This window comes from Anguilla rostrata, chromosome 12, assembly GCF_018555375.3.
Source record: "Anguilla rostrata isolate EN2019 chromosome 12, ASM1855537v3, whole genome shotgun sequence".
In the NCBI taxonomy this organism is placed as follows: Eukaryota; Metazoa; Chordata; class Actinopteri; order Anguilliformes; family Anguillidae; genus Anguilla; species Anguilla rostrata.
The window spans coordinates 8,076,444-8,102,372 of NC_057944.1; the positions used below are offsets into that span (position 1 = coordinate 8,076,444).

General features: G+C 51.1%; 1 protein-coding gene across 1 annotated transcript in view; it reads right to left on the minus strand.

Moving 5' to 3' along the window:
* The window catches only part of LOC135236748 (seizure protein 6 homolog), an 81,287-nt gene extending 57,347 nt beyond the window's left edge, over positions 1-23,940 (minus strand). The window contains exons 1-3 of the mRNA XM_064303261.1: positions 23,877-23,940; positions 22,449-23,096; positions 20,853-20,986 (exon numbers count right to left, since the gene is read on the minus strand). Of these exons, the coding sequence (XP_064159331.1) occupies positions 20,853-20,986; positions 22,449-23,096; positions 23,877-23,940 (846 nt within the window). The remainder of the gene's footprint in view (positions 1-20,852; positions 20,987-22,448; positions 23,097-23,876) is intronic.
* Between the last annotated feature and the right edge of the window lie 1,989 nt (positions 23,941-25,929).

Sequence of the window (25,929 nt, forward strand, 5' to 3'; positions counted from 1 at the left end):
TTAGCGCGTGGCTGACGGCACTCTGTAACGAGAGAGACGAGACGCGCTCCACAGAGGACAGCGCGTACTTCAAAGCTCCTCGGGATTATGACTCCGCGCGTGTCGCTGACTGCCAGCAGTCTCAAGATGAAAGGCTGCCCTTGATCACTTCGGGTTCATTACGGGGCCACGCCCCCCCCACGAGCCTCAGCCAGTGGAGCGGGCCCGTTAACCTGCGGGGGGGCCGGGGGGTGGTAGGGGGGTGGGGGGGCTCGTCAGATTCCCGCACTGATCTGGCCGGCCCCAGTGCAAGCGCATGGTTTGCATTATTCAGCATCCCCATCACCTCCGGGAAAAGCAAAGGCCATCCACAAAGAGCCAAAGCAGCCCTGTGGAATCGCAGGGGACACATGATACAGAGGCACACATGACACATACATACATACACTGCACATACACGCACACATACATACATACATACATACATACTTGCACTGCACACACACGACACATACATACATACATACATACATACATACTTGCACTGCACATACACGCACACATACATACATACATACATACACTGCACATACACACACACATACATACTCACACTGCACATACACGCACACATACATACTCACACTGCACATACATGCATACATACATACATACATACGTACATACATACATACACTGCACATACACGCACACATACATACATACATACATACATACATACATACGTACTTGCACTGCACATACACACACACATACATACTCACACTGCACATACACGCACACATACATACATACATACGTACATACATACATACATGGACTGCACATACACACACATACATGCATGCACTACACATGCATACATACATACATACATACATACATACATGGACTGCACATACACACACATACATACATGCACTACACATACATACATACATACATACACTGCATATACATACATACATACATACATGGACTGCACATACACAAACATACATACACGTGTGCACTACACATACATACATACATACATGGACTGCACATACACACACATACATACACGTGTGCACTACACATACATACATACATACATAGACTGCACATACACACACATACATACACGTGTGCACTACACATACATACATACATACATACATGGACTGCACATACATACACACATGCATTGCACATACACACACATACACATGCATACACGCATGCACTACACACACACACACACACACATGCACATATACACACACACACACACAATACGCACACCACCACATACACGCTACTTGCGCGTACGCAGAACGATCCCATCGTTCATACACACACAATCACACACACACAGCCGTATTTAAACCTCGCAAGGAAAGCCCAATTAGACCGCGGCTCAGTCTCACAAGAGCATCCACTGTCGCGCCAGATGTCGGCTTTCCGTCCTAATTCGTCAGCGGCGTTCGGAGAAGAGCACCCACGAGCCCGCCTGCCTCCCTTACCGACGGGTCTGATAATGCGACTTCGTTTCAAAGCCGCTGGAATAAATTGAACAATAAGTGGAGACAAATCAGAGCAATTTAGTAAACGGCAGATTTTCCTTCAATATCGATTCTCTCCTCTCATTTCTTTCTCTTGCTCCCTCTCTTTCCATACCTCAATTACTCTCTCTCTCATTTTATCTCTCTCTCTCACTCTATCTCTCTCTCTCTCATTCATGCCGCAGGGCTAATTGAGGTTGATCTAGGTTCACATGAATAAATGCAACTTAATTAGTGTTTGTGGTTTGGTTATGTAGGAAAGAGGATTACAGTATTATTACTATGATACTTAATAGTGCGTGTGTATGTGTGAGTGTGTGTGTGTGAGTGTAATTACAACTGTCTGTGTCCAGGAGAGTACAAAATCACTGAAGTACTCATACGCCAAGCCCCTGTTATTAAGGGGGTAAAATTGAGCCAAATGCTAAGTGAAGGTCCTCCTTCACATTAAGCGAGCCTGATATCAGTGTAATTACACTGTAACTACAGTCTAACTACTGTCTAACAACAGTGCACATCGCACAATACTACAATTGTAAAACTACGCTGACATTTGAAAGTTTTGTGCTCATAACACAGGGAAATATCATGGGTAGAAAGGAACATAAACATTTTTTTTTATTCTTCTTCGAAGAAAAGCATAGCGTTGAAGTCACGCAATGATATGCTGCCGAGGCCTACTTCCTGAATTTGTGAAGGTAAGCAACAAAACATCGTAAAATATTAACAAAACGAAATAACTAATCGAAAAATGAAGGTCGACACGTTCATTAGAAGAAAATCAGAAATAAAATAAGCCCATATGTGTTTGAAAGTGTAATTCCCCTTTAACGCTGCTGTGGCCACAACCGCAAACAGGATTTACGAGTGTAATTACAGTGTAACAACATTGACATAACACTGTAGTTACACTGTAATTACACTGTAGTTACACTGTAGTTACGCTGTAGTTACACTGTAGTTACACTGTAGTTACACTGTAGTTACGCTGTAGTTACGCTGTAGTTACACTGTACTTACACTGCAGTTACACTGTAGTTACACTGTAATTACACTGTAGTTACACTGTAGTTATGCTGTAGTTACGCTGTAGTTACACTGTACTTACACTGCAGTTACACTGCAGTTACACTGCAGTTACACTGTAGTTATACTTTAGTTACGCTGTAGTTACACTGTAGTTACGCTGTAGTTACGCTGTAGTTACGCTGTAGTTATGCTGTAGTTACACTATAGTTACGCTGTAGTTACACTGTAGTTACACAGGCATTCGGGCCACGCGAGGTGAAGCGGGGCCTGATCGTGTGTATTTTCTGGATGTGTGAGGATGAGCGGGATGACGTTATGCCGCCAGCGCTGGCGTCCTCAGAGGAGCTTGCGCTCTCCGGAGAGAGCCTGTGATTGACGGGTGCCGAGGCGCTGTTCGTTAACGACCCACCGGAGGCGCCAAAGGACCCCGGAACGCCGTGCTCCGCCAGCCGGAGCCGTTGCAGCGGATTGCGGGGGCTTACATCATCCGCCACGGAGAGGGAGGCGCAAACCCCCTCTCTCCACCCCCACCCCCCACCCCCCACCCCCTGCTGCTCACAGGTAAAGTAAACTCCATTGTGCAAATTCTGCTGTTCCCAAAAAAGAAAAATCTCGAGAATAAAAGTCTGCAGGAAGGGCACGTTTGGGGGAGAGCGCTCAGAGTGCAGGAGCGTAAATTCCGCATTTTTTTGCGGGTTCCAAACCGGCGGGACGGTTAGACGGTTAGCAACCGATGCGCTCCCTTCCCCTCTCCCGTGAGAGAGAGGAACGGGGTCACTGTGCAGAAATAGGTCTGCATGGTGGAGCAATGCCCAGAAATATGCTTTTACGGTTTTCTTTTTTTCCTTCTCTCTAGCAGTTTGTAACGTCCAATAGGAACTGCAGACCACCCGATGGCCGTGATGTCAGCTGCTGGAGCAGCGAATCACGCGCGCTCACCTGAACGCACGTAGCCAGGTACAACCCATTCGCACTTTGCACTAGGACAGCTGGGCAGTGCAATTGTCATACGGTGTCTCATAAGTGATTGTCATACGGTGTCTCATAAGTTATTGCCATACGGTGTCTCATAAGCGATTGTCATACGGTGTCTCATAAGTTATTGTCATACGGTGTCTCATAAGTTATTGTCATACGGTGTCTCATAAGCGATTCCCATACAGTGTCTCATAAGCGATTGTCATACGGTGTCTCATAAGCGATTGTCATACGGTGTCTCATAAGTGATTGTCATACGGTGTCTCATAAGTGATTGTCATACGGTGTCTCATAAGCGATTGTCAGACGGTGTCTCATAAGTTATTGTCATACGGTGTCTCATAAGCGATTGTCATACGGTGTCTCATAAGTGATTGTCATACGGTGTCTCATAAGCGATTGTCATACGGTGTCTCATAAGTTATTGTCATACAGTGTCTCATAAGCCATTGTCATACAGTGTCTCCTGAGCGATTGATGCCCGTTCCACATGCCCAATTAGTTTCCACTCACAATGCCGAATCATATTCCATAAACAATTAGGTGTTCAGCAGCTCTCATCTAAAGCAACTTACAAAGCTTACGTTTGTTCAGCAATCAATTGTGGTTAAGAGCCTCGGAACAAGAGTATGACAGTCGCGCGCTCAGCTGGGAATCAAATCGAGTTCCCTGCCCGTGAAACCACACCGCCGCAGGACATGCAGTGCATAGGGCATCTGTGTGTTCTCCTTTATTTTATTTATTTATTATTTTTTTTAAGGCTTTGTGATTTCAGTCCCAGCTGCTGGAAAGAACCAGGACTGGAGAAGGTCCCAGCAGGACGGGTGCTTTTAACTGGGTCCTGACAGCAGAGGATCAATCCCAGGGTGTTAGGGAGTGTGGGGTGGGGTGGAGGGTGGGGGGGGGATCGATGGGGCATTGATTATGTGTGGGAGGCGGGAGAGTGGGGGCAGGGGGGAATCTGGGTGTGGGCAGAGTAAGAGGTGTTGCTGATCTCAGGCTGTGCGGGGGGGGGGGGGGGGTGACATCATACTTTCAGCTGAAAATCAGCCAGAGTGAGAGAGTGCCTCCCCCCTACACCCCCCAACTCCCCCCCACCTCCTCACTGGCAAATGGAAGTCTCTCTCAGAGCACTCCATTGTGTCAATGGCAACAGCATTCAATTTCCCCGGATCTGAAAGAGCTCTCAGCTCCTCAATACTCTCTAATCCTCTTTATCTCTCTCTCTCCCTCTCTCTCTCCCTTTCACTCTCCTTCTCTTTATCTCTCTCTCTCTCTCTGTCTCCCCTTCTGTCTCTCTTTATCTCTCTCTCTCCCTCTCTGTCTCTCTCTCTCCCTCTCTCTCTCCCTTTCACTCTCTTTCTCTTTATCTCTCTCTCTCCCTCTCTGTCTCTCTCTCTCTCCCTCTCCCTTTCACTCTCTCTCTCTCTCCTCTCAGCTGTCTTTCCAAGAGAACATTTTAAAGTGAAAAGTAAACTGTGCCATGATGTGCACGTTGAGGTTCCACCTGTGACAGGAGGCTTTATTTGGGGGGAGGGGGTTGGTTGGAGTACACAGTGTGCAGGGCCTGCAGTGGGACAGCTCCCCTATAAAAATACCCCAGATTGGTTTTTTAAGTGCACTGTTTTCACACTCCACAGCTCTCACAGAACCAATCAGGAATTAAAACCCTCCTACAGCAATAACTATGTACAGGAGAGCCAGAAGAGTGCAAGTCCAACACAAAAGTAATGAAGGAGTAAAACTCATTAAAATCTCACTTTCTCCCTCTCTCTCTTCCTCCTGTGTCGTGGGTGCAGTCAGCTTGAACCGCAGTCCTCACGACCACACTACACAAGAGTCACGACCACCCCACCATGCCCCCAACTTCCTCACTGGCTCCAGGAAGTTACATCGTATTTCCACGAGATTCATGTGCTTTTGCTTCTCCTCCCGGAGTTATCCAAGCAGAGTCAGACCCCAGTTACCACAGTCACATGACATCAGCTACCACAGTCACATGACATCAGCTACCACAGTCACATGACATCGGCTACCACAGTCACATGGCATCAGCTACCACAGTCACATGGCATCAGCTACCACAGTCACATGGCATCAGCTACCACAGTCACATGGCATCAGCTACCACAGTCACATGGCATCAGCTACCACAGTCACATGACATCAGCCACCACAGTCACATGACATCAGCTACCACAGTCACATGGCATCAGCCACCACAGTCACATGGCATCAGCTACCACAGTCACATGGCATCAGCTACCACAGTCACATGACATCAGCTACCACAGTCACATGACATCAGTCGACTCACATGCCAGCACACAGTCACATGATCAGCTACCACGTCACTCACTGTCATCGATACACGTCCATGACATCACCAATCACAGAACACTACCACATCCACTCACACCACGTCAGACTCGCTACACAGTCAAGCATCAGCTACGAGCTCGCATGGCACAGCTATCACAGAGACACGCTCAGATGTAACAAGACCAGTCACATGAACGACCGTCATTGCTATAGAGGCTAAGAGGAGGACTGAGGATTTGCGTGGGACAAAGCTCCGATGGAGGGAGCAATACAGCTGCGTAGACCCGTGAGAGAGGACACCAAAGCTAGGGGGCGCCAGACAACCAACCGCTTCAACAGGCCAGGAAGGGAACATATCTAACGAAGGTCTGGAAGTGCAGTGGAGAAATGTCTAACTACACTCGTGAGTGTGTGATAATGATGTTCATTTTCTGCAATTCAGTTCATACTGAACTATACTCAAGAACCTCAAAGAACATAGAAACTATTTACAGCTTGAAAAATAGATAACCACCATAAGTAGAGGTGAAAATGATGAAAGCAAGAGAATAAAAAGAGGCTTTATATATAACTACAAAAATGACACATGACATCGTATTACATTTTCTTTGCACTGAGTGAAAGCCAGGCAAATAAAACTCTGAATAAAAAGCGTACAATTCCACATTGACAACTATTAAATCAGTATTGCACACAATACATCAGATCAGCGCTTGACATTCTTTCTCTCTCACTGACAGGGCACTACAACCTAACAGGTTTCTTTCATTGTACGTCTTCAAGGTTGTGTGTGTGTGTACGTGTGTGTGTGTGTTCTGTGTTGTATGAGTAAGTGGGATAGTTTGCAGGAAGTCACTCCTCCTCCAATCACCAATCAGAACACAGTGTCCACACCTTCCTCCTCCAATCAGCAATCAGATCACAGAGTCTGCACCCCCCGTCCTCCAATCAGAGTTCAGAACACAGAGTCTGCACCCTCCTCCTTTAGTCAGAACAGTGTGTGCATCCTACTCCAATCAGCGATCAGAACACAGTGTCTGCACTCTTCTCCTCCAATCAGCGATCAGAACACAGTGTCTGCACCCTCCTCCTCCAATCAGTGTTCAGAACACAGTGACCGCACCCTCCTCCTCAAATCAGAACACAGAGTCTGCACCCTCCTCCAATCAGTGATCAGAACACAGAGTCTGCACTGTCTTCCTCATGGCCAAGTGGAGAAAACCATTTAAAAATCCACTGAAATCTGTATTGTCAATGGATACACATTGTACATTGCTTTTCTGCTTGAGAAATGCATGCGAGAACACATCTTATTGGACAGATTTGTCAATCAGTATCAGTTTTATCACAGGTAATGGTGCACAGTAGGTGACCGTAGGCATACAGTAACCATGCATGTCATTGGCTGAGAGTGACATAAACGCTTCGTTGGCGTTTATACAGACAACGGCCAATTGCCACGTCGGCGCATTTCCCTCGCGGATACGTTTTTAAACGAGCGACTAAGCGCGGATAATGACGCTAATGTCTCTCTTCGCGGGGAACAACAAGCGGAGAGCAGGCGCCGGCTAATCGCGTGTTCCGCTCGTCTCTCTCAGATTCCTCCCGCAGCGCCCGTGTGCGGCGTCTCCTCCACAGCCCCCCCGCTGAGGCTGCTCGCTCCGCTCCCAAACTCTCCAGCGCTCGCCGAACGCACGGAGCGTCCGTTAAAAAAAAAAAGTACCGGCGCGAGTCTGCGGCCATGGAAACGGGCGGCGACGCCGCGTCCCCCACCGGGCCGTCTGACGCGGCTGTAACCGGACCGGCCGTACATATCTTCATTTCCCTGCTTCCCAGACTCCTGTTCGCCGAGAGCAAAGAAATGCAGCTTTGAGCGCTTCGAGATTTACGACGCGAGAAAGAGGTAGAGATGGAGAGTCCGGGAGAGGCCTTAATGAGAGTTGGGGAGAACGCTGCCGGTCTGATTGCGGCTCGCTTTCCATTAAAGAGCCGTTTCCTCTTTACGACTGACGCCGAGACGGGCAGCGGTCTCCGCAACGAATAAAGAATATATACACGCCGAACAGATCTGTCTTAGAACAATTAAACATGGACGAATGAGCGCGCGCCATTCCCGCAGATATCAAACTGCTAAGAATAAGAACAAAGAGAACAGTTTTTTTATGTCCTGAAGAGGAGAAAAGATGGTTGGATTTTCTCATTTCTCCCCTTTCTAAAAACAGATGTAAAATTAAACGAGGGGCGTAATTTGGAAATTCGCGAGGACCGCGACGGCGCCTCGGGCGCAGGTGAGCTTGTGAAATCGTTTCGCGACGGAGCCCCGTGTAGCCAAAGCTCTGTTCTCACTCTATTAATCCCTGGGGGCAGCCGGCACCTTGCGTGGAGTCACTAAATGAGAACACCCATATCTGCACAACACCCACCACACGTGTCCCCTTCGATGGCGTCCATGAGCCAATCGACACTTTCAGCGAAGAAGGGGGGGGGGGGTGGTCATAGACATACTGCATTGACACACAACAGCAGTACTGATAAACATATTTAACTGGCCAAATTAAATTAACGAACGAATGTTTTGACCGCTAACTCATTTTTCATAAAACTGATTGGCCTGTTTAACATTACTTTCAGAGTGGCACGGTGGTGCAGTGAGTAGCACTGTCGCCTCACAGCAAGAAGGTCGTGGGTTCGGCTTGGGGCCTTTCTGTGTGGAGTTTGCATGTTCTCCCCGTGTCCGTGTGGGTTTCCTCCGGGTACTCCAAAGACAAGCAGCTAGGCTAATCGGACTCTCTAAATGGCCCATAAGTATGAGTTTGTGAGTGAATGGTGCGTGTGCCCTGTGATAGATTGGCAGCCGGTCCAGGGTGTATTCCTGCCTCTCGCCCCAATGCACACTGGGATAGGCTCCAGCACCCCCCTGCGACCCTGCTCAGGATAAGCGGGTATAGATAGATAATGGATGGATGGAGAGATGGAACATTACTTTCGCATGTTAAGCAGTGTGTGTGTAATGTCATTGTGGTAAAAGGAAGTAATGCAAAAAAACCGCCAACATCAGCGCCGTTACTCCCGCTCACATTCGCGCGGACGTTTTGGTCGTTAGCGGACGCTGAGGGAGCCGGGACCGTAAAAAGCACAAAGTGCACCGTCCGCATCGTAAAGAGGGCTGTCTGAATAAGGGCATTACCCACTGGTTTACTGCATCGCCCACAGGCGCGGCTCCCTCTCGTAGCCACCGTCAGTCAGCTAAACGATAACGGTCACGGGCAAACCTCCAGCGCCCCGCCTGACTCAGCTAGACGGGCAGGTTTGCCCGCCTGACTCAGCTAAAACGGGCAGGTTTGCCCGCCTGACTCAGCTAGACGGGCAGGTTTGCCCGCCTGACTCAGCTAGACGGGCAGGTTTGCCCGCCTGACTCAGCTGGACGGGCAGCGCGTAAAGCAGAGCAAACAAGTCGACGGCGTCGAGCGCGTCCAAAAAAGAAGAAGGAAATCACCGATCGAGTCAACCTAGCATGGAATCGAGCTGGATAGCATGGAACGGGGCGACATAGCTCAGGAGGTAAGACCAATTGTCTGGCAGTCGGAGGGTTGCCGGTTCAAACCCCGCCCTGGGCGTGTCGAAGTGTCCTTCAGCAAGACACCTAACCCCTAACTGCTCTGGCGAATGAGAGGCATCAATTGTAAAGCGCTTTGGATAAAAGCGCTATATAAATGCAGTCCATTTACCATGCAGATGTTAGACCAGACTGGTGTTCATTGTTCTCGGCTCGAAATAGCTGTACAAAATAAGTAATTGTACCTTACTGAACCCGTGTTCAGCAGTTGTCTACGATCATGAAAATGCACTTTTTTGTACGTCGCTTTGGATAAAAGCGTCTGCCAAATGAATGTAATGTAAAGTAATGTAATGTAATTTACCGTTTACCAATTAACACGACTGGGAGGACAAGGGGGTATAGAAGCAGGATATTAATACGCAATTAAAACATTTGAAGTTCCTCGTCTGAAAAAAAAAAAAAATATATATATATATATATCAATTCTCACGCCTGTTTAAATTACGTGAAGGCCCGCTCAAAACTGATATTCGGCATCGGTGTGATGCTTACACAACGGGGGGCGGTGGCACTCCCGGTGGGGAACAAATTTCAAAATGATTGGTCGGTCTGAATGGAGAGACAGTGGCAGCTAAATGGGCGTTTGGTGTGGTGCTGTAGAGTTTTTTTTGAGAATATACAGACTAGGTTTGGAACTTGTGTGGGCCTAAACAAACATTTTTTTCATCCCAAACTTTGTTTATTTGGTATTAGTCCCATTTAGGAGAAACCGTATGTGTATATATACAGTATGTATATATCTTGTTGTGGCATTTGGTCCGCCGGAGAGGCGGATTGGTCTCGGCTGCACCGGCTGGTGGAGAGAGCACACACACCTGGGCTGCGTTAGCTAATCAGCCATTTTACTTAGTTTTGTCTTTGTCATTTTAGCTTGTTGTTATAGTTTACTGTTTTTGCCCAGAACCCGTGAGGGGGAAGAATGAAGGTGTCCGTTTATTTGATTTCGTGTTCGTGTGGGTGTGCTCTCTCTCTCTCTCTCTCTCTCTCTCTCTCTCTCTCTCTCTCTCTCTCTCTCTCTCTCTCTCTCTCTCTCTCTCTCTCTCTCTCTCTCTCTCTCTCTCTTGCTCTCTCTCTCTCTCTCTCTCTCTCTCTCTCTCTCTCTCTCTCTCTCTCTCTCTCTCTCTCTCTCTCTCTCTCTCTCTCTCTCTCTCTCTCTCTCTCTCTCTCTCTCTCTCTCTCTCTCTCTCTCTCTCCATGCAGCAAACAACGGTGCTCCCCGGGACTGCCGCATCTCCCTCCCGGGGGTGTCACGCCTGCGTGTGACGCGTGTGCATAATCAGCCTTAAACCAAGGAGACACTGCAGCGGGCGCACCCCCCCCCAGTCAAGGCAAGAGAGACTGAGCGGACCCGGCCAAACGCAGGAGAACCTGAGGGAAGCCCTCCCGAATTCACGTCCCTGGTGTCAGAGCGGTTTTTGCGCTGCTGCCTCCTGAAAAGTGCCTTCGGGGGGTGCATCCAGAAACAGACGCACACGTAGGCTAGAGCTCACCCCTGTGGTCTCTTTTTTTTTAAACGTGTGGATTTGTGGCCTTTTAGGAGAGTCTTGCTTTCTAATCCAGGGCTGGGTTCATAACGTTAACGGCTTTGTTAATGTTCTTCCTTGTCAAAGCAAAGCGATATTCGTGCCCCGTAGGGGATACTGCAGACAGGCATAATGGCGTCCGTCCATGCGTGCGGCGTTGTCAATTACCTGCGACGCAGCCGATCCGTCGCGGAGGAGCGAAGCGGCGGTAACAAGGCTGACGAAGCGAACAATGTCGCCGAGGCTAACCTAATTAGCCGAAGGAGATTGCACAAAAGAGCCTCGCCAAGTCTCTTATGAAGTGTTCACATGGTGTTTTGCGCTCTGTCTGAAAGAGAAGTGGAGGTGTTTTTACTTTTTTTTAATCAGTGTCTGTGGACAGGTATAGACCCTGGGAGAAAGAGCTATAATGAGCCAGCCTGGTTCAGCTCTACAGTGGGAAAGGGGTATAATGAGCCAGCCTGGTTCAGCTCTACAGTGGGAAAGGGGTATAATGAGCCAGCCTGGTTCAGCTCTACAGTGGGAAAGGGCTATAATGAGCCAGCCTGGTTCCAGCTCTACAGTGGGAAAGGGCTACAATGAGCCAGCCTGGTTCCAGCTCTACAGTGGGAAAGGGCTATAATGAGCCAGCCTGGTTCAGCTCTACAGTGGGAAAGGGCTATAATGAGCCAGCCTGGTTCAGCTCTACAGTGGGAAAGGGCTATAATGAGCCAGCCTGGTTCAGCTCTACAGTGGGAAAGGGCTATAATGAGCCAGCCTGGTTCCAGCTCTACAGTGGGAAAGGGGTATAATGAGCCAGCCTGGTTCCAGCTCTACAGTGGGAAGGGGCTATAATGAGCCAGCCTGGTTCAGCTCTATAGTGGGAAAGGGGTGTACCCTTTTCCTATGGTACCCATGAAAAACACTTTTTAGAGAGCCCAATGTTCTTTTAAATAATCTGGATGTGTTGCTCTAATAAGATATAATAAATACAGTATTTCAGATGATTGCTTGATTTTAATCACCCACAATGGCAGCCATTAACCTCTCTTACAGAAACATTACGTTACATTTATTTGGCAGACGCGTTCATTCCAAAACGACGTACACTAAGTGCATTCCGAAGGTCATCGGAACAACTACAGAACACAGGTCCGATAAGGTGCAATACTCATTAAGTAACCGTTATTCACAGCCATGAATAACGGACGAAGTGTAGCACAGTGGGTAAGGAACTGGGCTTGTAACCGAAAGGTCGCAGGTTCGATTCCCGGGTAAGGACACTGCCGTTGTACCCTTGAGCAAGGTACTTAACCGAAATTGCTTCAGTATAAATGGATACAAATGGATACAATGTAAAATGCTATGTAAAAAAGTTGTGTAAGTCACTCTGGATAAGAGCGTCTGCTAAATTCCTGTAATGTAATGTAATGAACACATTAAGTCCAGGTCACCAGTGACCGTTACTCTGACCCAGCCTATGCTCAGTCAGACTAGGAGGCATGACGAGCTACAGCATCAACACACTGGTACGAGGCCCGGTAAGAAACGCACTGTTCGAGCGCTGCTCTCTCTCTGGCGGTTCGTTAACACAAAAGAACCTGCCGGAAGGAGCAGGACCGCGCGCGATGGAGGTCGGCGCTATCGCGGCCGCGGTACCTCCGGCTGGCGGGAGCGGCGGGGCCTAATCTCCCACGAGCCTCAGCGCCGCGGTCCACCTCCATCAGTCACCGCGGCGACCGCTAATCCCGCCGGAGCGGGTAAGCGGAGGTTTCCCCTCCCCCGGCTCAGAGTCTTTACGCCGTTTAAGCTCTCCTCAGTCTCTCACAGGCCCGCGAGGGGGGGGCGGGGTACACGGGGGGCACGCGCGAGGCGGGGGGGGGTAACAGAGAAGGGCACTGATACAGGAGCGAGAAATCTGGATATAATAGCAATAATAATGATGATGATGATGCTGATGATGATGAAGATAATGATGATGATCAGGGCCGCTGTCAAGGGGGGACAATGGAGTACGGTGTCCCAGGCCCTGTGGGTGGGGGGGGGGGCTGTGAAGGCTACAGGCAGCTCAAGAAAGAGAGGAAGAGGTGTGTGTATGAGAGAGAGAGAGAGAGAGAGAGAGAGAGAGAAATCAAAAGGCATTTAAAAGTAAAAGTAAATAAAGAAGCGAAGCAGTGGTTCTCCATGATTTGGCCAGAGGGGGCAGCCTGCGCTGTCGGCAGCTGTGTTGGGGGCAGGGGGGCGGGGGGCAGGAGGTGGGGGAGCAGGAGGGCGGGGTGCTGGGGGGGGGGGGTTACACGTTTGCAGGCTCGGCCTGCAGGCACTCAGTCCAGTGTGATCGGAGCCGTCCCCCCGACGTAAATAGATGCTTTATGAGTGCTGAATTATTCAGGTGCCCTGCGGAGGCCCGGGGGGGGCGGGCATTACGCAGTCCGCACCACACACACCTTTCGGCCCCTCACTCCCCCTCAAACCTAATCTCCACACGCCCGGCGTGTGCGGAATACCTGCCCAGGCAGCTGTCTGTGCATGAGAACTCACTGAGAGCAGGGCTGGGGGGCTGATTACACCCCCCCCACCCCACCCCACCCCCCACCTCCACAGCCGCACCACCCACCGCCCAATCTGCATGCTCTCCCCACTCAGCCACTAGGGGGTGCTGACGAGCCCTGGAAGGCCTTTGTTCCACTGGGGAGACAGACCATTTAGATCAGGGCTGCCCTGTTCCTGGAGATGGACTACACTGTAGGTTTTCATTTCAACCCTAATTTGGCAAACCTAATTCTACTACTTGGCCTGATTCTAAACTAGTCTCCTGATTCTACCAGTGCTTTGTTAGGGAGGTTGGAGAGAAAAGCCTACAGGATCTCCAGGAACAGGACTTGGGCAGCCCAGATTTAGATCGTATAGATTGGATGGAAATGTTGAAAAATGTGCGCATGCTCACAAGTTCCTGTGAGGTGGATCACCGAGAAACTGGAGACGCTCCAACTACACACCCTTTCTCCCTGTGGTTCTGCTCTGGCAGAGCGCCCCCTACAGCTCTCTCCAGACCCCAGAACCGACCCATCTGTGGGTGGCTTACACGGTGGGTCCAGCCGTCATGCGCTGTCAGACCTTGCTCGTTCGGACCCGCCCACGGCAACGGGGTCCGGGGCGATTTGGATCCGCGAGTCGCCGAAAAAACATGGCACCCCCCGTCCGTTTCCGTCCCGTGACCCGTTCAGCACCACGTGCCGTGTGCAAACCGACTCCAGGCAGCGGAAGAGACCCTTCACCAGGCCAATCCACCTCCCCACAACAGGGCTCTCAATACTCCACCTGCAGCCATTTCAGGTGGCAAACTTTTGTCGTTACATTAAACACATAGCATATTACATTGTATCCATTTATACAGCTGGATATATACTGAAGCAATTTCAGTTAAGTACCTTGCTCAAGGGTACAACGGCAGTGTCCTTACCCGGGAATCGAACCTGCGACCTTTCGGTTACAAGCCCAGTTCCTTACCCACTGTGCTACACTTCGTCCATAAAAAGAAACCCGACAGAGCTCCTTCCAGATTGTAACCCGAGATGGCTATTTTATTGTGCCGTGCTGCCCCCTAGTTTGACCTAGCATAGGTTACGTCAGAGTAACGTTCAGTGTGAACTGCACTTTGTGTGTTCAATGGCTATAAATAACGGTTACATAATGAGTATTGTACCTTATCAGACCTGTGTTTTGTAGTTGTTCCAATGGCCTTGGGTATGCACTTATTGTACGTGGCTTTTGGATAAAAGCGTCTGCCAAATAAGTGTAATGTAATGTAATGGTGGGAACGGCAGAGCGGGCAGTAGCCGGACCAGCAGCCCGTGCGGTCGCGTAGGTTCCGGCGCATCAACTGACCAATAGGGACGCTGGACCTCTGGCACCAGCCCCCCCTGACGGAGGCCGCGGGAGCGCGGCTCATCGAACCCGGGCGGAGGGCTAGTTAGTCCCCAGCAGTTGAGAGCATCGATCCGGAGTCGATACACTCTGTACTGCCCACGGCTTTGGTGGACTGCTTATAGATCTCCTCTCCGATCCCCGTGCCCCCCCCCCCACCTCGACCCCCCCATTCCCGCCCTCCCCCCCCCCACCCCCGCACAGACGCCCTGCTGTACCTGCAGGTTCTGTAGGCTCTGTTCAGATCGCACAGTGCTGGCAGGGTATCGTTTTCACATTTTCGTATCGCTTTAAAAACCTGAGGTAACAATCTGATGATGCTACTGTTTTATATGTTGCATAGAAAACTATGTATGCTGTTCATATATGCCGTTTTATCGTCCGAGATTTTTACCAGCTACGCTCACGCACATTATAGCACATAACGCAAAAGGGTTTCATCAGCATCATCATCTTCCTCATCTGCAACATCATCATCACCATTATCATCATCATCATCTTCCTCATCAGCATCTCCATAATCTTCACCATCATTTCTACCATCGCCAGGTCCTGGAGAAGGCTGTGGGATGCTGTGAGGAAAAGAATCTGACAAATTAATTTTGCTTTCCAGGGGTTCTGCTCGTGATATTCATCCTCTGCCTTCGCAGCTCAGCTGAGGGCTCTCATCGTAAATGGGTTTTATTTTTTTTCCAGATTTACGAAATGAGCAGGAAATGAGGGTGTGTAGAGTAGGAGCAATTCATTTTGGGAGCAGCTCCAAAATTCAGCAAAAAAAAAACAAAAAACAATTAGGCCTCTTTGACAGTAGCAGCAGTGGTATGAAATGTAAAATGAGATATAATGAGGGGAAGACGTTTCCTGTGTGGAACCCGTGCCATTTCTCACACAGCCTGTAAATTACCCCTCAACGCGAGGGGAAATCTCACCAAACGATGAACAAAATAACAGTTATTTTCCTATTATTCTGCTGTTCTGCTCTACGAGCCTCCAACACAGGACCCTACATGCCTCCACCCTGAGAAACTACACACCTCCACCCCTGGGCACTATGTACCTCCAACCCTGGGCACTATCCACCTCCACCCCTGGGACACCGCACACCTCCACCCCTGGGACACCGCACACCTCCACCCCTGGGCACTATCCACCTCCACCCCCGGGACACCACACACCTCCACCCCCGGGACACCGCACACCTCCACCCCTGGGCACTATCCACCTCCACCCCTGGGCAGTATATACTCCCACCCCTGGGCACTATCCACCTCCACCCCCGGGACACCACACACCTCCACCCCCGGGACACCACACACCTCCACCCCCGGGCACTATCCACCTCCACCCCTGGACACTATCCACCTCCACCCCTGGGCAGTATGTACTCCCACCCCTGGGCACGCTGTGGGGGCAGCAATCACTCACACTGAGCCGGTAATTGACACAGCGCTGGCAACTGCCACAGCCAGGCGAGTAGCTCAGATTGATCTCAGAGAAACAAGGCTGTCATTAACGCTCCCCCCACACCCCCTCCCCCCCACCCCCCCCAGAGATACATCAATACCGACCTCTCCCTGAACACCAGCCCACACACACGCGCAATGACAAGAATCACTCCCTGTTCAACTCAGCTGTCATCCGCACAGAGCTTCTAAACCGGGAGACTAAGAACTCCTGGGGATATGCACAGCAATAGCCTCAACCTGTCTTCCTCTTCTAAAACAAAAAAGGGTCGTCCAAATAGTTCTTATGAATTATTCGTGAAAACGTGAAAATTATTGAACGAACTGTGATATGTAAATAAAGTTTCATTTGATCTGATTTTAAAATAAATAGTCGCTTGTAAGTGAGCACCCGAAGAGACGTTGGATCTGTAAGATTTGTTGGAACGCACTGAAATCTCAAGCAGCTGTAGTCAGTGCTAAACGAACCCCAAAATCCAAGGAGATGAAGTACTGCATATATGAATCTGCCCCAGGACTGTAACTCACACATCTACAGAGTTGATTGGGAGGCAGAGGCTCTCGTGTAACAGGGGAAGTGAAGGAAGTGACAAGAATCAGCAGTGGCCATTTTTATTAAAATTTAAACTCTTTTAAAGGGTGCCAGCAAATGAAATATGTGCAGAAACATTGCCGCTTCCTGCTGTCATACGCTGTGGTCACTCCATCTGCCGATGGCTGAAAGCTATCCAGCTATCCCGGCTGCGTTCCCCGCTAATGCAACCTCCCACTTTCCAGCCAATAGCGTGGAGTCAGGGGGAGCCTGGTGTCCTATGGGCTTCTGGGATGCGGTGGCGGGGGGGGGGTGGGGGGGTGCGGTGTCATGTGAGGTCTTGTTAGAGGGAAATCCCCCCCCCGCCTCACCCCTGCTCCCTGTGACACGGCACCAGTGATTCGCGTGCAGCAAGACTTCCTGTTCGGTAGCCAGGGGCTCAGACCTGAGCCCCGCGTCGTCATGGTGACAGGTAGCGAGCGTAACCGCGGGCGCAAGCCCGTCTGACGGTTTTCACCGAGAGCCTTCGGGATCCCTGGGCCTCGGCCCTCCAGTCACATGACTCTCAGCACGTCCCATGATGTCACTTCGATTAATGTCAACTCTATGACCTAAATTTCTGCAGACATGCTTACAAATGGTTTATAACAGTTTATAACAAAGTGCTCCTGAGTTATTGTGTGGTAATAAAGGTGTTATGCATGCTTTATGAAGGTTTAATAGGACCACTCAAGAATTTGAAAAGAATTTGAAAGGAATGTGTGCCAATCCCAATAAATAAAAGTGAGAAGTAAAGCACCCCACGATGCAACAGGCACATTCGCATCACCTGTGAATCCAAACTCTTACTTTTTTTTTTTTTCTGTGGGCCCCGAAGCCAAGGCCTCTTTAATTAAGTTGAGCGTCGCCTGAGAGACGTTTTAACAAGCAGGGCATTAAAGAGCGGCGTAAACAAACACGGGGAGCCGGCGGGTAATCCATAAGCCCTTAATTAAAGGGCGGAGCTCCCCGGCGTAAACTCTCCTTGAATAATTTAAGGAGGAAGACGGAGGGGGAGGCGTTTCCGCGGCGACTCCCGCCGCATGTTAACCAGTGGGGGGGTGGGGGGGGCAGGCGGGCCGGGAGGCGTCGGCTCCACGGAGATCGCCCGAGGGTTCCTCGCTCACGCACACGGACTGACGTCGCGCCAACGTTGTGAGGACCGGAGCGGTTATGGCTAAGTGTGTATTCAGTGTGAGTTCACGCGGAGGACCACAATGACTGTGAAATACGTAAATGCAGATCTGGCAGTGACAGGCGTCCCCTGGGGAGGGGGCGGGGACAGGTGGGCGGGGGAGTGGGGGAGGAGACAGCTCTACAGCCGCGGGGGATTTTTTATTCTCATATTACACATTTCCTCTGCCCTCTGGGACTCATCCGTGACGGCGGCCGTCCAATTAAAAGCCAGCGCGAAGCAGGACGCCTTTCAGCGATGTCCGAGGGAGAACGTCCTTCTCGGTGCCGCGAGGCGGGGGTAGGGGGGCGGGGCTGGGGGGGTGGAGCTGGCGTCCGATGCCCTTCACAGAGTCGCGGGTCATTGTGAAGGTGGGAGGGGGGGGCGGCGGTTTTGCGGCAGCGTGGTGCGTCGGAGGCGGAGCCACGCGCGCTCCGGTTAGAAATGCAGCTCCTGGTCTCCCGGGGAAACGGGCTGCCTGCCCGCCGTGACACTGAATGACCAGCAGGGGGCGCTGCACAAAACAGACGGCACTAACGCCGCCGATATCCGGCACGGCTACATTCAGGAGGAGCCCAGAGGGCCCATAACCGCAGCGCTGACCTTTGACCTTCGACCTTCAACGGCACGCCTCCGCGCTCATGCCCGTCTCCCCGCACTCATCCCCGTGTCCATCCAGAGGAGATGGAAAAGTCGCAAACTTATTTTTGGCACGAACAAAATTTTTTTTTTTCACCCCAGGGCTCCTCCCGAGCGTATCGATTGAGGCATAATTGTAAATGTCGGAGCGGGGAGGGAGATAACAAACTCCACCGTCCTTTCATAAAAAAAACGAAGAAAAAAAATTGCCGCGTCTGCAAGCGGACCCCCTCTTCCTGTTGATTTCCCGAAGGGCTCGCGAGGAACGACTTTCCCCGAAAGGGTTTCGGAGCGCGTCCTCTCTCCTCTTTTTCGGGTCGGCCGAGCTCTCGGCTAACGACGCCGCGTCTTCCTTTAGCGCTGCTTTCCCATTTCCGTTTTCCGGGCTTCGCGTTTTAGAGGACGCCGGGCCGGGTCGAGGGCGACATCGAGCTCGCGTCCCCGAAAATAACGCGGTCTGCTTTCGTCGACTTTGCGCAAAATGGACTTCGGGGGATTTATTTTTTATTTTTTATTTTTTTTCCCTGCTGATGCAGCCTTTTGAAAAGAAAAGCTCTCAGGACGATAATGGCTCGGTGAAAAACAGGCCTCGAAAAGTCCCAGCAGCCACGGGGCTTGTGGCGTGACCGACCCTCTCTTTGCGAGCTCTTTCTGTCTTTCGTGGAATAGAAGCTCGTTAACATCTTTTCTGATGCCCGTAATTACAACAGGGGCAGGTTCGCGAAGCGCTTTTAATGTTGTGAGATCGGTCGCAACCGCTGCTGTCCTGTGTGTGGGGGTGGAAGGAAAGCCTCGCCAAAAAACACGCTCAGCATCCAAAAATGAAAGTCCCATAGCAACCTCGGCAGAGAAGCATCCCCATATTCCTTCTGAATTAGCGTCGGTGAGCCTAGTGTAGGCGAATGGGGCTAAGTACGTAATAAATAAATGTAATATAAGTAAATGAATCTGGAACGCAGACACTCAGGAACGGTGTTAAAAATGAGGTGTCTGTTTCCTGATATGCTTTTCCCACCGTTCCCATTGAAACTGCACTACTGAACACGCCACTGCATGGAAGCATTCATGAGAACATTTAAGAAGTGTTTGAGAGGACTTATCGGAGAACTCATCAGACAACTTGTGTGACTGGCCCGACACAGTGATCACAGAACACCAATCAATCGCAGCCACGGAGAGCCATCCTTCGACAGACCAGCCAATCACAGCCACAGACACCTGTCCCTCAGCAGATGAGCCAATCGCAGCCACGGAGAGCTGTCCTTCAACAGACCAGCCAATCACAGCCACAGACACCTGTCCCTCAGCAGATGAGCCAATCACAGCCACAGAGAGCTGTCCTTCAACAGACCAGCCAATCACAGCCACAGACACCTGTCCCTCAGCAGATGAGCCAATCACAGCCACAGAGAGCTGTCCTTCGACAGACCAGCCAATCACGGCCACAGATGACTGCAGTTAAAGATAAAATGTAACAGTACTAACATTATCATATGTTTGCCCATACACATGTATGATTTTTCTACAAACAAAAAGTTTTCCAGAGAGCTAAATGATATAGTACCTTCTCAGATATTGAAATACTGACCACACGGCCATTGATTCTAGTCCCCCTGCTCTTGTGTAGTTTTCTACTTGATCTGGTCCGTATACGAGGGTAAGGCTCTGTCAGTGGAGCTCAGGCTCCACGGATAATATCAGCATTAGCAGCATTAGCAGCATTAGCAGCAGCATTAGCAGCATTAGCAGCATTAGCAGCATTAGCAGCATTAGCAGCATCAGCAGCATTAGCAGCATTAGCAGCATTAGCAGCAGCAGCAGCATTAGCAGCATTAGCAGCATTAGCAGCAGCAGCATTAGCAGCATTAGCAGCATTAGCAGCATTAGCAGCAGCAGCAGCAGCAGCATTAGCAGCATTAGCAGCATTAGCAGCATTAGCAGCATTAGCAGCAGCAGCAGCATTAGCAGCATTAGCAGCAGCAGCAGCAGCAGCAGCAGCAGCAGCATTAGCAGCATTAGCAGCATTAGCAGCAGCATCAGTGGCATTAGCGCCGTTAGCCCTGCTAGCGTCGATGGGCACTGACCTGGATCTCCACCCCATAGCCCATGTAGACGCTCACGGTGAAGGTGCAGTCCAGGCCGGGCTGGTACCAGGCGCCGGACGCAGGAGGAACCTCGATGTACCCTTCAGGGGCTGTGAGGTTGGCACTGCAGGGAACTGCAAAGACAGAGGAAAAGATATCTCAGGAACGCCCACGAAATTATACCCCTACCTCTACAATCCCACTTCTCTCTCTCTCTCTCTCTCTCTTTTTCTGTTTTAATTGACATTCCTGTCATTTCAGCGAGGGGTTGGGGTCTCGGAGGAGAGCTCAGGTGGGGGGGTTGGGTCTGGGAGGGACTCAGGTGGGGGGTGGGGTGGGAGCTAGGTGGGGGTTTGGGTCTGAGAGGAGAGCTCAGGTGGGGGGTTTGGGTGGAGAGCTCAGGTGCGGAGGGGTTGGAGGGCAGCGGTGGTTGGGGTTGGGAGAGGAGCTCAGGTCGGAGGGATTGGGGGGCAGGGTGGTTGTGGTCTGAGAGGAGAGCTCAGGTGTGGGGTTGGGATTGGGTGGAGAGCTCAGGTGCGGAGGATTGGAGGGGCAGCGGGTGGTTGGGTTTGGTGGAGAGTCAGGTGCGGAGGGATTGGAGGGGGCAGCGGGTGGTTGGGGTTTGGGTGGAGAGCTCAGGTGCGGAGGGATTGGAGGGGGCAGCGGGTGGTTGGGGTTTGGGTGGAGAGCTCAGGTGCAGAGGGATTGGAGGGGGCAGTGGGTGGTTGGGGTTTGGGTGGAGAGCTCAGGTGTGGGTGGTTGGGGTTTGGGTGGAGAGCTCAGGTGTGAGCGGTTGGGGTTTGGGTGGAGAGCTCAGGTGCGGGGGTCAGTCTCACAGCGTTCTCTGGCACTCTGAAGCCCTTTCCGCTCGGGCGACCTCTTTATCTGCCGGTCCGGTCCAGAGGCACCGGCCGCCAGGGACCGTCTGCTCTCTCTCTGCTCTCTCTGCTCTCTCTGCTCTTTCCTTTCCCTTTTATGAGAGGAGTTTAAGAGGAGAGCAAAGGTCTGCCTTTCTCTCTCGCTCCTTTTCTCTCTTTCTCTTTCCCAGTCTCTCTCTCTCTCTCTGTCTCTGGTCACGTCTTCCCTTCCAGCTCATTCTGCCGGAGCCTACATCATAAAGAGGGGACGTGCGCTCCATCCCCAACAGAGGCTATCCGTCTCTCCCTAGGCCCTGCCCCCCCCCCCTCTCCAGGTCCCAAATGGGACATCCATCTCTCTGAAGGGGGCTGCTGGATAAACTGCATAAATGAACTTGTGGACACGCCCCGCCACCCACCCCCCTCTCCCCCTCTCCCCAACAAGCACCTGAACGCACCCACAGCACCGGGTCATGCCCCCAGCACTTGGTGCCTCTCCACAGCTGTTCCTGGTCAGCTGGCGGTTGTGTTCCTGAGCCCCGCCCCCACCGTGGGAGTGGGAGGGGCTCTGGAATACCAGTCCCACAGATGTTCATGTATGAAGAACACCAAGCTGCGAGCTTTAAAACACATCACCACACAACCCCCCCTCCTCAGGGCATTAACAGAACATTCATGCATTCATGCATTCATTCATGCATTCATTCATTCAGAGAGCATGTGGAAAGGCATGCTGTACCTGGGCCCTGTGCGGTGGTGATAGCGGTGGTGGTGATTATGGAAGTTGTCGTGCTCTTCTCATCCTCTCCGGGGGATGATGATGATGATGTCACAGCCGTGACCTCACTGGCTGGGCCCGCGTTCCACTCAGCGCCCATTGGCTCCTGTGTCTCCGTCCCGCCCTCCCTCACCAATGTCCTGTCGCTGGCAGGGCTGGTTGCCATGGTGATTGCCTCCCCGACAGCGGGCTGCTCTCTGGTGGAGGTGGTGTGGGCGGAGGCGCCCATTGGAGGGGGAGCATCTGAGCCCCTCCCACTCTTAGTAGAGGCCACGCCCTCTGGCGCCACGGAATCACGCAGCTCAGGAAGGGGGTTCGCCGTGGAGACTCTGGGGGGTGTGGCCGCTGTGGTGCTGGTGATGTCAGAGAAGGTGGGCATGTCCATTCGGGGCAGGAGGTCAGCGAAAGAGTGGCCCCCCAGGGGAGAAGGGGGGGCTGGCGAGTCTTTGGAGACGGGGTCCTGATGGCGGGAGAAGCCCGTGAAGGTGGCAGGGTGGTGGTTGGGGACGTGGATGGGAGTCGCCGTAGTAACCAGGTGGATCTCCACCTCTGTGTCACGTGTTGGAGAGTACCGACTCTGTCCGGCATCCACCTCCTCAGCTGGGGAGACTGTAGTAAACACACACACACACACACACACGTTCACGCACACACGCACACACACACACGTCCACGCACACACGCACACACACACACGCACGTTCACGCACACACGCACACACACACACGTCCACGCACACACGCACACACACACACGCACGTACACACAGACAAACACACACAAGCAGAAAGAGAGAGGAGGGGGACATGTCATCGGCTATGAGCCGGGATCATTAATGTCAAAACACAGCATCTGCTGAAGAACCACACAAGTCGCTTCTTTCGCTTCTGTTCGTTTCTCCTGAGGATTCCTCCTCAAAGAGGATGTGAAGCCTTCTCCCTTTCCCTCCCCGAGTACAAAAAAGCCAGAATGTTTCTGAGTGAAACTGAGAGGGTGTGTTTTGTGCTGGAAGCCCGTTCAGCCTAACCCACAGAGCGAAAGGAAGAGCGCCGTTTGAGAGTCTGCTGCTATTTTAACTCCAGCCCTATTGTAATCAGAGACAGTTTAAACACGGGGCTGAGCACCTCGCCCAATCAACAACAGGAGAGCGGCAGAGGCGCTAACACCGCGCGAGACGGATTAGCCTAAAACGGTCTCTCGAACGAGCCGTTCGGCGCGCGAGAGGCAGAGACAGCCTGCTTCGTCTTAATTGCTCGTTTGCACGCGCTCTCTCCCCCCCCCCCCTTCCCCCCAATTAACGAAGCTCCACGCTTAGCGGCGCGCGGGTTTAACCAGGAGCCACGGTAACCGCGGTAAAATAAACGACGTCCCCGCCCCTCCCGGCGAACCGCGCCGGCGCAACGAGCGGCCCGGCGGATCGTCGCTCGGGGAGCGATCCACCGCCGACGTCATTTCCTGTCTAATCGCGCCGCTCGCGGTCCTGACCGCGATCCGCTTCAAGCGACGAAACTTCCCGTGCCAGCACGACGCTCCACCAAAAAAGTGTTTTTTATTTTTCTGGGAGGTGGCTCGAATTATTAGCCGTGCAAGAAAAAAAGAAGGGGGGTGAAAAGAAATACACCGTGGCAAAGGTCTGAAATGAAACCGAACCAATTTCAGCTTTCTCTTCCGCGAAGAATCCAAAAAAAAAAAGAACACATCGCTCCTGCGTAAAAGATATTCAGACACTTTGCGTTTTATAATCAGAACGTTCCAAAAAAAATGTAATTACGCAACAACAGAACGACTACGACTAGAACAGGTTTCCAGGCTGCTCAGCTGTGATGTCCGTGAAGGACAATGTCAGTCAGCAGACCTCATCCACTGAGTCCCTCTCTACTAAATATCTAAATATCTCCTGAATTTGAACATGCTCAGCTAAGGGAGCTGGACTGCTATGGGGGTGGTTTGGGGTTTGGGGTTTGGGGCTTGGGTGGGGGGGGGGGTAGCGATTCTAATAAAAGTGATGTGAAAAGCACAAAGAGACAATCCCCTTATTTCAGAAATTAACCGAGGTCAGGGTTAGCAGAAGGGGGGTGGGGGGGGGGGTGGGGTTCGGCTTCGAGTTCTGCCATTAGACCCCGAGGAGAGCAATCACTCCTCCTCCTCCTCCTCCTCCTCCTCTTCCTCCTCTTCGGAGTTCAGCAGCCGCCTGACCGAGTCTGAAGAGCCGGGGCTCAAACCAACATCTCCACTTTCATCATCTCCTCCAGCACCCTCCTCCTCTTCTTTATTGACTTCAGACCTTTCTTCTCTCTCTCTCTCTCTCTCTCTCTCTCTCTCTCTCCTCTTTCGGTTCGATTCGAGATGCTCTCGGACCCAAAACGTGCGGAGAGATGCGATGCCGAACCGAAAACCCTGGAAAAATCTGACGCGAAAAACACAATTCCCCAAACCTCACGAGACAATTCCCCTCGCCTAACAAAACAGACGCGCGGCTTTAATCGCTATCACAGTCATATCGCTGCTTCGCACAGACGGGCTATGGATATGATTTATGCCAGAAGAAAGCGCTGTCGTCCAATCTGCGCAGCACGATATGCGCAACCAGAAGAGCTTTTTGTCGAATGTTAACCCAGCAATTGTAAATTATTCAAAAACCGAGAGAGTTATCCTTAAGATGCCGTTATAAGACAAACACCACAATGAAAAGCAAGCCAGGCTAAATCACTGTTTGCGCAACCCTTAAACAAGGATATGTAAAATGTGTTTGTGTGTGTGCGTGCGTGTGTGCGTGTGTGTGTGTGCGTATAGGTGGGTATGTGATGAGTGTGTGTGTGTGTGTGTGTGTGTGTATATAGGTGGGTATGTGATGAGTGTGTGTGTGTGTTTGTGTGTGTGTGTGTGTGTGTGCCTGTGTGTATAGGTGAGTATGTGATATGTGTGTGTGTGTGTGTGTTTCGGATGGTTTTAGTCAGAAACAAGTTCACTCTTCGTGTGACAGTAGTGTAGCAGGCTGTGAAAGGAGGAAACCCTATGTTCCTCTTGTCCTTTCCCCCTCCCCAGAACGTTCAGGAGCGTTAGGTGCTGTACAGTACAGGACCTTCCGTTGGCAGCAAAGTGTACTGCCACACTCAGGGTTTTCAAATTGCGCATCAAATTTTTATGTTTCAGATTCAACGGTCAGGAGACAGAAGTTTAAACGATAAGAATACAAGGATGATCTGACCCCCAAAAGTGCCTCAGTTTTACCACTAAGCAACAAAAAAGGCTGTCAGAGAAGTTAACTGTTTGGACAGTAATGCGAGACTGAGGTTTCATTAACTGCATAACCCTTTCAGAACCCTACATAACCCTTTCAGAACCCTACATAACCCTTTCAGAACCCTACATAACCCTTTCAGAACCCCACATAACCCTTTCAGAACCCCACATAACCCTTTCAGAACCCCACATAACCCT